The sequence below is a fragment of the Cryptomeria japonica genome, chromosome 5, assembly GCF_030272615.1.
Source record: "Cryptomeria japonica chromosome 5, Sugi_1.0, whole genome shotgun sequence".
NCBI classification, from domain to species: Eukaryota; Viridiplantae; Streptophyta; class Pinopsida; order Cupressales; family Cupressaceae; genus Cryptomeria; species Cryptomeria japonica.
This window is the reverse complement of record NC_081409.1, coordinates 732,124,167-732,139,324: the sequence shown is the minus strand read 5'-3', so window position 1 is coordinate 732,139,324 and position 15,158 is coordinate 732,124,167. Positions and strand designations below refer to the sequence as shown.

At 35.9% G+C, this 15,158-nt stretch overlaps 1 protein-coding gene across 1 annotated transcript; it reads left to right on the top strand.

Moving 5' to 3' along the window:
- Positions 1 to 1,704: 1,704 nt before the first annotated feature.
- LOC131068726 (uncharacterized) lies at positions 1,705 to 14,654 on the top strand. Its single transcript, XM_058004010.2, has 2 exons — positions 1,705 to 1,984; positions 13,478 to 14,654. Exons 1-2 carry the CDS (start codon positions 1,924 to 1,926, stop codon positions 14,431 to 14,433), a joined length of 1,017 nt encoding a protein of 338 aa, XP_057859993.2. The 5' UTR covers positions 1,705 to 1,923; the 3' UTR covers positions 14,434 to 14,654.
- The last annotated feature ends 504 nt before the right edge of the window (positions 14,655 to 15,158 follow it).

Below are 15,158 nucleotides of genomic sequence, written 5' to 3'. Positions count from 1 at the left end.
TCAACGTAATGCTTCCACCACTTTGGTTGAGGGAGAAGGAGTGGAGAGCTACTTCTTCACAATAGTCAATGTAGATGTTGGGCATCATAGGGGATAGAGGTGACCCCATGACAACCCCATCCATTTGTTTGTAGATAACATTTTGAAAGGTAAAGAAGGTGGAATGAAGACAAAGCTAGCCAAGGATCCTATCTTAGAGCTAGATTTTTGCTTGATAATATCGATAGAGTTAAGGACGAGGACCTTGGTAAAGGGAGAGACAACATTAAAACTAAGAAGTCTCCTTTGTCAAGCTTATCTTTGATGAAGTTAGTAAAATGGGCTAATTTTTTATATGATAGTTGGAATTACCAATGAGGGGGTAGATTAGTTTAGCTAAATGGGCAATAGTGCTCATTGTTGTCTAAAATCATAACTATCAAAATAATTTATTCATGCAATGTTTTTCATATTAATAAGCAATAGAATAAGGGTGTTGTCCCTATAAACAATAACCCAAAGGGCGTAAAGTTAACAACAATAATAGTAGCAACACATTAACAACACTTTGACAACCAACTGACATAAAAAACTAACCATCAACAACATCACCAAAAATAATTTTTTACCTCTAGAACCCTTGTCCAACGAGCTATCTAAACTACTTAAAGCCTTAGCAAAAGGCCACCTAGGGGCTTAAACAACATTAATAGTATCTAAACTATTAAGAGTATCTAAACCATAAACGTGATCTAAACTAATAAAAGTCCTAACATAGGACCACCTGGGGCCATAAACAACATTAATAGAAAAAACTAAAGGGAATTTATCCCTAGCAAACATCTTCAAATTTGCAAACAGCTTGGTGGAGGACATTGGACCGATCTTTAGTGAGGAACATAAACAGTTCCTTGTATTTTCCTTCATCTTTCTCATCAGTTCCCAAGATCTTTTGTTGCAATAGGCACAAGGAGGTGCCCAAGGTCAAGCTGAAGCGGGAGACACTCCCAAGTTTTCTTTCAAGTTCAGTGACCCTGACTTTGACCTTTTCTAGCTCATTGGCATTAGTATTGCATTCATAACATGTCCCATCCTACTCGACTTTACAAGTCCTTTCTATCCTAGGTTTGTTCATTTCCTCTTCTTCTGGCATCATATCATTTGTGAGATCAATTGACCCTGTTTTTACTCTCTTTGAAATATTACTCATACAATGTGTCATAATAATTACTATAATATAATGTTACTACTTGTAACAATATATGCATATATTATAAACTCAAAACTACATATCATATTTGACTTTTCAAATTGTAAACTTATAAAAACGGTCAAAACTGAATGACACATTTCTCCTAATACACTTCTAACATTTGTACTTGTCAACGAATCAATAACACCTCTAAATATTTTTTTAATTTATCTATGATTTAAAATTACATTGTTTTGCTTCATTCTAATTGAAACTTTTTCTCAACCCCGAATCAAATTAAAGAATTTAAATCCCCATTAAAGAAAATACTTTATTTGATCCCCAAAACAAGACTTTGCTTCTTTCTAATTTATTCCAACTGAAACCTTTTGCTCAATCCCAAACAAATTAAAGAACACAATATCCCCGTCAAATTAAATATTTTCTTTTTAAATATACCATACTTGAATTTCCAAAAGCGTGGCAAATTAAACAAGACGCTGTCCCCGTTAAATTAAATAAATAAATAAAATACCTTACTTGGATGACCAAAATCTGCCATGCAAAACTAATTTGCGAGCAGGGAAAGAATTTGTTCCTCAGGGCTAGAGTGGGCACTCAAGAATTGCCTGAGTGCCTCTCTGTGTTAAAATTGCCACATTTATTTAAACCCCTCCTCCATGTGGAAATAATTAGGAAACCTATTATTAATGCAGCAGGTTTGTACATCTCTCTGAGTTTTTCTAGTAAGCATGGCCATGAACTTCACTGGAACCCTGAGAGCTAGAGCTGCCACAGTTAGACTTGAAAACGGTAAGAATTACATTTCCTCCTTTGTTTTACCTCCAGCTGCTATTACAGGAGTTTCTTTCTCCCTCTTTCTCCCCGTCTCTCTCGTTATGTTTTTTGGTTTATGTTCGGAATGTGAAGATTTGAGCGCAAACTCTTTGACAAAATGCCTTCACGAAATATGAATTTTTGAGCGCAAACTCTTTGACAAAATGCCTTAACGAAATATGAATTTTTTAGCGCACGCTGGTGTCAAAAAATGGCTGAAAGAGAATGTGAATGTTTGAGTAAAATTGATAGATGAAATGTCTGGATGAGAATTTACCAGTGTTTGGCAAAATTCCTGAATGAGGGTGTGAACTTTTGAGCGCAAAACGTTTGTCAAATGCCTGGCGAGACTGCGAATCTTCAAGTGCATTGATAAAATGCCCAAGCGAAAATCTGAATGCCCGAGTGAGCACAAATTGCACGACAAAATGCTTATGAGAAGAATGTGAATGATTGGGTGCAAACTGTTTGATAAAATAGCAATAATAAATGATAAAAGAAAAGTTTGATTGCTATTACAGATGTTTTTTTCACTCAGCACCAGTGAGGGACCATAAAGAACTCTTCCCTTTTAACCATCTCATTGTACCATAACTGCAGCTTGGTAGATAAAATATTAGAATAAATATAACCTCTAAAAATTTGTCGCCGAAGTTAATAAATCTTAAAGTTAAGTGTGGCGATGTTATGGTAGTAGTAGATTGGGTGACCTTCATGGTAAGCAGTCATGAGGTTAAAAACCAACAAGTACACAATTTGAACACCATTGGCTGAGGAGAGCTTTTGGGCGATAGATGAGGGCCTTTAGGCATCTGACTGATGTCATGGTTCAACAAACAATCTTTAAGAAATTTATACTCCTCTTCCAATAGACTAAGAAGGTTGAGGAGTGACAATAGCAAACCTCTTGACTGGTTGGGAGAGGGTCTGAATTAATGGAATTTACGTCCCTCTCCCCATGAAGGAAAGCAAGGCCAAGGAGTTACATCGATATTTATACACTTGACTAGATTCATGATATTTATGCTTCTCTCATGACAAAGAAGGGGGAGGAGGTTTAGGAACGAATGCAGGGAATCCCTCAACCTTGAATATTTGTCAATTACCTTATCTGATAAGGGTTGATCAATGGGCCATTATGAGCTGCTACTCTCCCTTTTTTGTTGGGTGTGTAAAGATCCTTTTGATTGAGTAAAGCACTTGAACATCATGAGGCCTATGGTTGAAGGGAGAGTGGAAGGCACTTGTCCACTGGATACACTTGAAAAATGCTTTAATAACATTTCTTTTTCAAGGAACGTTTTGACATGTTGCATCTTCTATCATTGATATATCGCAGGACTGTGGCAGGCTTGGCAATAGAATTATTGCTTTGCATTATCATGATTGAAGCTTCCTAAGTATGCTTTAGATTCCTTTATTTGTACACCTAGACATCAATTGACGTCATGTTCCTTCACTTAACTTCTCAACTTAACCTCCTCTTGTTCCTTTTGTCCCTCATAGTCTTACCTAGCCATTTAAGTACCATGTTGATTTCATTGGCCAATGAAGGCCTACATTACTAACCATTGATGGCGAAGTGCATTGTTTATGTTTTCTCACTTGGATAAAGCTGACTTCACTTTTGAGTTTTTGCTTGAGGCTTGGTACCCATATCTATACCATAAGTTCAATGCCATTTCATGATGGGCAATTGTGAAATCATCTCCGCCCTTACAAATTACAGCAGACCTATATGCGCCCTTCTAAATTCCCACTTTAGCTGGACAAAGTGTACTTCATTCAAAGAAAACTATATAGGACTTGAACCATGGAGTTAACAACTATTGTTTTAGTAGGATAAATAGTCAAGGAGTGAATGGTGACAGGAGAATGGTGGGGAATAGCTAACTGTACAACAATATTAGGTGATTGATTAAACTGTAAAATGGTGGAATGAACACTAGAGGACCATACAGTTGAATGTCCAATAGCTACAAAGGACCAAATAGGAGGGGCTGCAATGAGTGGATGGGAGGAGGGATGAACAAATTTTTTAGGCTGGACAATGTAGGAGCCTAAAGGGTTGTATGAAATAAAATAAAGAATCGATTTTGTCCTATGCAGATTGTATAGTGTGATCTAAGTATCTATTTATTTAGTTTGAAAATCCCATTGCAAATTTGTTTGTAGGTGGTATGGGAAGAGCAGTAGGAGGGAAGCATGCAACAACTTTCATTTTGATTAGTCGTACAATGGAGAAGTTGCTTAAGAGGCCATTTAATAAGAATTTGTTGAAGATGTGGTATAGTTGAATAATTGGCCTTTAGTATGATCTTTAAGAACTTTATAATATTTTTTTCTATTTCCTTGGATGGCTGAATGAATGAAATGTAAGAAACCTTATTTTCATTATTTTTATTTTCTTCTCTATTGATTGCTGTACAATGAACTTGGGATGCATAAATTTATTTTTTTGTTGTATGGTAGTGTACAAGTCAATTACATCATTTATATTTCTAATTTTTCCTTTTTCTACCCTTTGCAAAGCAATACTCTTCACTTGGTCATTTATATTTTTTTTCATTCTTCCTTTTATGTGGAGCCCATATCTTATTACCCTTTGATTTCATGACATATCTTTCCTATCCACTATACGATACTTTCCCTCTTTTCATTATTTTCTTGTGAAGTTCACTCCGATCGTCCATTGACTTAGATATCATGTTGAAATATAGAATGTGAGTAGCATCCTTGTGACATTTGTTAGCACAACTATTAGGCTCCAAATCATATATATATTTTTAATTTTATTTCTCTGAGTTATACCTTCATTAATTTCATTATTTTTGATTGAGTTTGGTGCCTTTATTGGAGCATTAAAGTAAATCATGTTTATAGCTTTTAGTCACTGAAAACAAATTGTTAATTGCAAACCATATACTTTGTCCAACACACATGAATTATTCCTTTTCAAGTTCATTCACTAGGGTTTCCTCAACATTATTTAGTTTCTTCATTTGCTTCTTGTCTTTTCATAGTCCTTGGCTCTCTGTATTAATTTGCGTACCTTAAGTAAAATTGCAATCTAAGGAATACTTCATAGTCCTCTATTTTCTAGTGGAATTGTCCACAAAGGGAGTTTGTTTGATCTTCCAAATCCAACTACGATTCCAAGGTTCCTTTGGTAGTTGGGTCTAGGGGACCTTGATCCTGCTTCTATGGCCACTCTTCTCTAGAGTCAAAATTTGATGAATCCATGGAAGTTGCTTATACTTATTGCCTGATTCTTCAAATCAATTATAGTTGCCTGTATCTTTAATGTAGAGTGAATGCTTTTTCCAATTGTGGATGGCTTTGGCTACTATCAATCTTTTTCGACCCAACAATGCATTGTATGCTATCTTATATAATAAGATGACCACAAAATTTAATTAAACTATTTGAGTTCCAATAATTACCTTTTGAACCATTAGAAATCCAAGCACCTTGATTCGTTATTGGTTTGTGAAGGTTAATGGTTGGCTTGCCTAGATTTTTCCAAGTCTCTTTAGGAAGTATTTATACTAGACCTGCCACAATGATTGTATTAGTGAGTTCTTTCCAAGTATCTACATGTGCACGCTCTTAGTTTCTTTGCCATGTTAACCTTAAGCAACATGGGATCAATTGCGTGGTCTCTTGACATTGGAGGTTCTACTATTTGATCTTCATTCTCTTCCCTAGAGGATGCATGAGCCCCTTTTTGTTCTATCTTACCAATCATTGTAGTGACAATTGCAGCAGTCAGTTTTGAAATGCTCAATAGTAAGTTTGCCATCTTGATTGTTATAGCAGTTTGTAGTATTTGTCAAGCAATATTTTTGTTCAGCTCTAGCCTTTTGGTTGGAATACTCGCATGTTCATTGGAGTAGTGACATTCCTTTGCCATGGTATGCACCACTTTCGCTCTTTTTCTAGCAAGTCTTTCTTTTTCAATACATGGGTTGGGAACATAGCCTTATTTGCTTGTGCTTGAGTAAAGGCCAATACTTCATTTTCCCATCTAGTTCAATTATATTGATGCTACTGTTTGCTTCAAACGTCTAGCATCATCAATGTCTCTAGTTCTACATAAACAAGGTAATTCTATCCCCACTAAATTTTTGGGCAGTCCTTATGAGGTGGCCCTATTATTTAAATTTTGATGTTTGCATAATAGGCCTACCTTTGGAGTCATATTGGATTCGACTCCTACCTTAGTAACTACTATTATGAAATCTATTATTATTACTTCTATGATTCCAACTGCTGCCAAGAGATGCTTTCTTGTTACTTTGCATCTTTGGTGGAGTGGACTACTCTCCTCGCCTAAAGAGCTCTTGTGTATTTTACTTTTCAAAGTAGGGGCAATCCTTGATTGAATGACTTATGAATTGGCATAATCACAAAACATTTTTTAGGACAATTAGCTTTGATGTCATCTATTTCACAATTACAATGCCAAAGTTCTTACCTTCTTTCATGTCTATTAGGTCTTTCATCATTCCCAACATGTCTCTATGAAGTGTTTGTATTGATTTTGATTCATTATCACTTGGACGTGATTCATCTTTGCTTTTCTTCTAATGACTAGATGTCTTGTTTTCACTCTCTATGTCCATGGCCAAATTGAATGGATCCTCATATGTTGAGGGAGGTACTATCTTCATCTTCTTATGAAGTGAGTGTATTAACCCTTTAATTAAGCACATTAGCTGGTTACTTTTCCAATTTACTCAAAACTTATTGAGTCTATTGTTTAGGATCGAACATTCATACACTTTCCTTGTTGGGTATTATAAATTTCCCTATCTATCTCATTATCATCCCTCAATAATTTGAAATCTTATTCAATTTCTTTCTTTATTCTCTCCCACATTGCTTTCTTAGTACCAAGAATGTTTGTATACTAGTCTATCACGACTCCTCATGGTGTGATCAGATTTCGTCTCAACCAACATTTCTAGTCCGTTTCTTGGCCATATGGTAAACCATGTTTCGTAGTGCCTGTAAGATCTTCAGATTTGTCTTCATTGATCTTTGGCAGCTTCTATCTTTCAATGTTTCGACTTGCTGGAGGGTTCACCATCATTTGATGTGATTGTAGTGTCTAAAACCTAAGTCACAGGATACGGCGATTTTCAAGGATGAGGTTCGAATTTAATCGAATTTCAAACTTCTATAAAAAAATTCGAATTTAATCGAATTTCCTCTATAAAGCACTGCTATCTGCCTCTAAACACAACTCAGCTGGTCGTGGGTATTCTTTGTATATGCTTTGTATCTATTGGGTCATGGGTGTCTGCAACTGCTGGGTCGCCCTCGGATTTTCTCCAACAAGGGTCACTATTCTGATAATTTATTAGAAGTATACATATATTTAAAAATAAACAAAATTATAGAAGGCGAATTTTATCAGATTTTTTTTTCGAATTTTTCCCTTGTCGAATTTCATCCGAATTTCATGGCTGTCGAATTCGAATTCGAATTCGAACCTTGTGACTTAGTCTAAAACCTTATCCTTAGGAAGCTTTGATTGTGAGGAACGTTTGCAAGTTGGGCATTTTTGGACATGTGCAAACCATTGACCCTTTAAAAGAGTTTGGTAATCTAGACTTAACTAGTTCCACCTTCAAATTCTCTTCTTCCCACTTCAACCCTCAATCTGGGTGCCTTAGGCTTGAGTTCATATCTAATCAACAACTCTTCAACGTCTCAGAGATTGCTCTTGTATGCTTCCTGCTCTTTGTTTGCAAAGAAATCCTTGGACTTCATTTCACTCTTGAGACATTTTGTTATTCCCCCCAATTGAATTTGATTTGCAAGATCTAGAAGACACTTGTTCAAGAATGGGGAGTTACCTTGCAATTTCCACCCACTTTTCCTTAGGATGCTCTTGGGCATTCATAGTCAGTTGGATGTGTTTGTGTATTTGTTCTCGACTATGACTATGGTTCATGCTTCAGCTTCTGCTATGACTTTTGGCTCTAACTTTTGTTTTGGTTCCAACAATGTAGTTGTATTGATGGATTTTCTTCATTCTTTTTGCTGCACCAATCTTAAAGACTATCTAGTATCTTGGTCCTGACCACATTGTTGTCTTTTCCCATCTTTGTTGGGGATCTAATGACATTAATTCTTAAATTGGGCCCGATTTATTTAAGGCAACGACTCCTTTTCCTAATAAGATCAGTACTAGCTTAAATGAATAGAAAATTTAAATAAAAATACATATTCGATAGAGCAATAGGAGTATATCTTTATTCATATGGAGTTCTTACATAGAAGTAGACTAGGATAATCAGCCAAGGATCAGAAAACTATCCTTTGCTACAAGTAGTCTATTTAGAGTACTTATGGTTGCGAGGTAGAACACAACAATTGACAACGACTAACAACTGACCTCTAAAGGCCAACAAGTAAATAATACATAGGTGGATACAAATAAATTAATGAAACATAACAAAGATATTTTATGCTAACTACAACATGGACAAATCTTTATTTTGGTCTCCAATTTTGACTTGGGAGGCATAGGGCTGCTTCGTCTCAGGCTCTTTAGTCTTTAACTTTTCTATTTTTTGGCATCTATACAGTTACTCCAAGTTTCCCCATTAGAACATCCTATATTTTCTCCATTGTTTTAACTCTCCCGAGGATTAAGTGATGTTAGCAATGCCCTCTTCCAATTTGCTGAATCTCTTTTCACCATTGGAAAGTCTTCCACCATCTTCTATAAAGTCCATGCTTTCGATTTGTATTACTATTTTCAACCTTATTGTGGATATCTCTTGTTGCAAAGGAACCAAGAATCATTTTCCTTTCTAATAGCTGATTCAGTTAGAGTCATGAATTGTAAAATTGAAAGCTACAAACACACCTCATGAAACCACATCAGAAAGAACAAGAAAACCGTGTTCTAGTACCAGATTGATCCATAAATAGGGTGGATATTTCACTTCTTTATTTATCAACACAAATCTCAATTGTCCCAATCAAGTACTGACTAATCTACTTGCTGATTTTGAAGCACAAATGCATAAAGCAGTCCTAAAAATCCTTAATTGTGCTGAGAGGTGTTCTACAGTGGCAGCAAGGTATGAAGTGTCATGTTGTGACTGTGTAAATAAAAACTAAAACACAGCCAACATATACTAAAAACAAAACTAAAATGAAACTATAAAATAACTTTTAGAGTAAATAAAATAGAATAAAACAACTTTCAAGTAAAAATAAATAAAATAATAAGGGTGCATGAGTAGCTGAGTTGGTTTGAAGGCGAGTCGTGAGGCGTAGTGTTAGGCTAATGATCCCGGTGCTACGCATCAACTCCGGTTTGATTCTCACTGGTTACCATAAACCCATTTTTCCCAGGATCCTCAAGTCTTTAGTGGTGAGAATTTGGGTAGCAAGGGTAAGATGCCAGAGACCAAGGGTGATGCTGGTAAATCAATGCAAGGAAAAACAGGAGTTCCAGGTGATGGGGGGAATATTAGTGTTAATACAGTCAATTGTGGGGATCAAGCAGGCAGTGAGCAAAGGCAAGAGCTGAAGGCTAAATCTGGATCAAATATGGGGTTCACAGGTGTGTGTTTCTGGTGCGAACCACATCGGTGCGCATAGCTCGGAGGAAGGAGGGAAAGAGGTTATTGAGGGCATCCAGTTTGAAGTTACTGGAAAGTGCTAGAGATGAAGGTTGGATTGAGGTTAAAAGGAGGCGGGACAAGAGAGCTAAGGATGACAGTATTAGGCTGATCCTTCAATCTCAGGATGTGGAGGAGGCTAATCATCTGTGTTCACATTGACCTGTTAATGGGTCTGTTTGTTTCTGTGGGGAGGTGGCTCCCTGGTTGTAGCCCCACCTGGTTCGGGCCAGGTCAAAACCCGGTTTCTTAATAAAATCAACCATTACCGAGCAAAAAATAAAAAATAAATAAAATAATTCTTAAATAGTTCTAAAGTAAAATAACATAACTATAAAGTAACTCTGAAGTAAATAAATAAAATATAATAACTCCACTAAATAAAATAATTCTTAACCAAATAGGAATAGCTTTTCAATAAAAATAAAAATAAACAATGTAAACTAAAATACTTATTGCATAGATGTAAAGTAAATAAAATAACTCTTAAGTAAATAAAATATATATAGTCTATAGAGGTTTGCTGCCTTTTAAAGACCTTCAAGGAATGCCCAAACACTCAAGCATCAATTCCACTTCTCCTTAGCCTTCTCAATTACACTTAAACATATCCAAGACTACTTGACTGTTGCAAAAAATGCAATAATTACAGTCACGATAAGTGAAAGGAACCCTTTCTACGTGTTTGCAAGGAAGGTTACAGTCCCAAGAGTTATAAGAGAGTTCGAGATAGAAGCCTAAAAGATGAGGTATGTGATGCTTAACTTCACTTCTGGGCTGTGGTCTTTGTTGTTTTGTCCTATTTGTATGTGTACAACTATTGTCAAGTGCAACCTGTTTTGTTAGAGATAGATCCAGCCATGGTCAAATCTGTTGCTGATGCTTGTTTTTAAATAATTGTGAAGTCTCTTAGGTGCCCAGTTTATCCAGGTGGCTTTTGTACCTGATTTTCATGTCTGTATCTCATGCAACTTAGGATTTGATAATTGCCTGACAGAAATGGGTCTTATTTTATGTCCAGCAAATGAGAAGTCCTCGGAAAAGTACCTTAGTGGCATCAGTTATGTTGACCAACTTTTATTGATCCATTTTGGATCAATTGAAGTGGCAAAGGCAACTAAGGGGCAGGAATAATATAAAATCTAAAACCAGTATTCTCATTGGGATCAGTACCCAAACAGCTTGTATGAATTTTACTGAATAATCGTCAATATTGTTGATGCTCAGCTCTTGTTTTTAAGGACTTTGGTATTTTCTCCTCGGTGCCTCCGCAAAGTTCATAGGAGGTTGTCTACTCTCCCAAGTCCTTCCTTGACTGTGACCACTGGATGATCTTTTTGATTCATAATTTTTGCAGCAAAAATCACCAACCTACAGGACATAATAAATAAGAAATAGACATAAAAAGGAGCTCCATAAATGAAAGACCTTATTTTAAAATCTTTCTCACTATTTATTGCATAGATTTGTCAGAATATATACCCTGATTGCATTGTAATTAATGGCAGGCAGGCTTGTTTCTCTTTTTACTCTCCCTTTTTATATAACAGAAGTTTTGCTACTTCTGCTGGATAATTTGGATATAAGTATTTCAAGGCCGTTAAGAGCTCTTGTGAACTTACTTTGTAACAATTCTATACGTTAAATCTCTCATATCTTGTTACAACTGCATTATTATAGTTTTGGGCCTGTGGCCAATTGGTCAACTCATGGTTTTCTGAACCAATTTTCTGAACACAAGGACTAATGGCTTAATTTTAGATAAACAAATTATACTCTAACATTGCATTAATCGCACAACAGTTGAAAATTCAAAATGCAGAAGCATATACAAATAATTACACCTTCAAATCTGTCTTTCATTCCTTTGAAAAACTTACAAAGGCAACAACCTCCACAACTGATGTTACAGCTGCACAGAAATTCACTGTACCCAGTATGTTGCAACCTATCTTGCTTCTATCTCTATACTAATTTAGCTAAAAATCTAATCTTCCAAAAATCAGCTTTATTTAGACTTATTTAGGTAAATAAAAGACTTTTATTTTAGTCCTTTAAAGTGAAATGCAAAATAGACTAACTCGGACCACTTGAACTCTCCACACGTTCACACTAACCCTGTGCAGAAGTTCCTATTTGAGCTAAAAACTCAATGTTTTCCATGTTTAGATCTGTTTTTGAAACAATTTATTAATGTTATATAGGGAGTTGAAGATTTTGATCTGAGGACAATAGACAGACCATTCTTATGCCAAATAGGTCAATTGCTTGGAGAACATTGCTTTGTAAGATAATGTATTTATTTCCTCACAGTGACACTGCATCATAATTTTGATAATCAACAGTGTGAAAGAATCCTTTTCCACCATAATAGCCTTACCATTGTCCAGCACTGGTTTTGGTGCCAAATTAATTTATTTTGTGAGCCTAAAAATGACCATTTGGTCTATGTAATGGAGAAATCCATGCGTTTCCTTAATCTCTCAATCAAACTTTCTGAATGATTCACTAGTATCTGTAACAAGGCTCATTTTTGGGGAGTTTCTGTCAATTGAACATTTGTTGAACGTTTTCCATTTAGTGTGCCTCTCCACCATTTTCTGGTTCATGAAGTCAATAACTTGAAGGTTTTGGCTGTCTTTAAGGAAGGTAATAAAGAGGACAACAAGAAGGCTAAACAATCAGAAAAAGATAATGAGAGGGATTATTAGCAGAGGAACATTATGAAGAGCATATTTTAGATTAACAAGGATGAATACCAAAAAAATCAAGTGATATAAAGGTTGGTGAACTAGAAACTTCTCACTCTCTTATTTTGCCTCACTGCTGCATCCAACAACTGGTTTATACTGAGAGGACCATTGATGGAATATTTGTTCCCCACCCACCACAACTAAGGCAGTTTTGCAAATGCTAGGCCAGTTTATTGTTTGATAACTGTTGTACAACACCCACCGCCATTGTTTTGAGAATAAAAAGCATGCCTTGTAGATTTAACAGAATAATATAGGTGATAGGGCTTATGATTTGGGTATGAAATATTAATCCACATTAGATTTAATAGTGGGAATATGGGAATTAGAGGTAGAATTTCTCTGATAATTAATGGGGAATGGATCTTCAGTCTTTTTGCTATAAGAGTGAAGATGGGTTGACAATACCCACATCTTGATAAGTTGATGAAGTTTTAGAACTTAGTGATCAGATTATTTAATCGATTGACCACTTTATCAGAAGTCTGACAAACATGGTGATAAGATATCCACTTCAATCTAGAGGCAAGAGATGGGTTATTCTTGAGAATTTTATTTTTTTCTAATCATATAATCCATTGGGATGACTACTAACCAAAAAATGTTGATGATAATCTTCAAATCTGTTTCATACGAAATGTGCTGAATTAAAGCCTTAGAGATTATTATGATCTTTTTTATTAACAATGAGTTTAGAATTGGAAGGCATCTAATAAACCAAGAGATGGTTTGACCATTTGAATTGTATGTTATACCTCCAGCTTTTTCGTAGTTGATCTTCAAAGCACAATCTGAGGTATGTTGCCTTCTGGAGGGTTCTAACTCTCCGTTGTGTTTTTCCCCATATTTTCATATGCGGAGGCTACTGTTGTTATCCTACATGCCAGACCAATTTTTGTAGAAAACCTATTGTAGAATCTAGTTTGTTCAGTATTGCTGTGAAATTCTTACTAAGTTTAGGATTACCTTAAATAATTTCTTTTTTCTCTGAGCATAGGTTGTTATTAATATAGATAGTTCTGTTGGATTTTATTGAGACAACTTTTGTAACAGTATCTTACACACTACAGTTATTTCTAAAAAATCTGCTGGAGCAACAAATTTATTTGGTAACAGACAACAAAGTTTACGGCTTACAACATTTTCTCAGAAAATAAGCAGTAAGAAAGGAGTTAATGGTTGTAAGAGTTTCCAGATCCAACCTCATCAAAGTCCTGGATATTGCTCCCATGCCATCCCACTTCCTGGACCGGATGTGTCTGAATCAAGCCCACCAGATATCACTCAAGGTTCGGAAGAATGGTTTGCCTTGAGAAGACATAGGCTGACTGCTAGTGCATTTAGTACTGCCCTTGGTTTTTGGGGTGACAGACGACTTGAGTTGTGGGAGGAAAAGGTATTTAGAAAGGAGGGTTTTGTTTCTAACAAAGCTATGTTGTGGGGATCTAATAAAGAAGGCACAGCTGTAGAAAGGTATAAAGATATTACAGGGAACGTTGTGGAGCAATTGGGGTTTCAGATATATCACAAGGACAATGAACAGCTCCAATGGTTGGGGGCATCTCCTGATGGCCTGATTACAAGATCCCTTTCTGGTGTTGTTGAGGATTCGGGTGGCATCCTAGAGGTCAAATGCCCATTCAATAAGGGGAAGCCTGAGCTTGGGTTACCTTGGGCCTCAGCACCCTACTACTATATGCCACAAGTACAAGGTTTAATGGAGATACTTGATAGAAATTGGGTGGATTTATACTGTTGGACTCCCACTGCAAGCTCAATTTTTAGGTTACAGAGAGACTGCGACTATTGGGCTTTGATTTTTGAACCACTCAGAGAGTTCTGGCTGGAAAATGTTGTACCTGCAGGACAAGCTCTAGAAACTCATGGGAAAGATAATGTCTATCAATATAAGCCTTCTCCACAGCACAGTTCCACAAATCATATCATAGCTCAGAGTAAAGTAATAGCAAAAAGGGCTCCATTGATTTGCAAGGAAATTAGTGGACATGTTGAATTTTTCTTATAGTGAATTGGAGTATTGTATTGGTTTATATGGATGACCAATTGATTTTTAAGTGAATTAGTGGCTATTGTAATTTTATTTCTAAATCAAAATTGAAATTGGGGTGTGCTTTTGCATCTCAGCATCCCTTTATTCATTTGGAAATTTTGCTATATGCATTGTAAGTCCTCATGGACGCTGATGGATTGGTAGAAAATATCCCATTTTGATTGGCTTCTTATTTAGGTTTTTTTGTTACTGTGTTGATTTTTTGTAACTGCTTAATTGTTTCGGATTGTTGTCTGTAAATAGAACATGAGAATGTATTTGGTGTAAAAGGAATTTAATTATCTCCTGAACTGGAAGGGCTAACAAAACGTAATGTTTGATGCAGTTGGTCTGGTCCTGGTGATGGGAAAGCTAATACCTTGTATTTGTTTATTTGCCTATGCTTGGGAGCTGAATCCATTCATGACTTTTGCATGCTGTTACTGTTTTATTTGTTCCCAAACTCACATTAGCCTTCCATAGTTTCATATATAGTTCTATACTTGGCGAGCTAAAAATACCTTTGATGATTAATCATATCTATACTATATCTATACTTGGTGAGCTAAAAATAGTAAATACCTTTGATGATATTATCTGTGCAAAATTTCCTTATATGTTCTGAATTTTCCTGGTACGTTTTATGTCTTATATTGGACAGATGGTCTGCACTTGATGCGATTGTATTTCCTTAAATTTAA

Excerpts from the sequence above, each read along its gene's own strand:
- LOC131068726 (XM_058004010.2), top strand. The coding sequence starts at position 1,924 with ATGGCCATGAACTTCACTGGAACCCTGAGAGCTAGAGCTGCCACAGTT. Across the intron at positions 1,985-13,477 it reads CACAGTTAGACTTGAAAACG|TTATTTCTAAAAAATCTGCT; the intron begins GTAAGAATTACA and ends TACACACTACAG.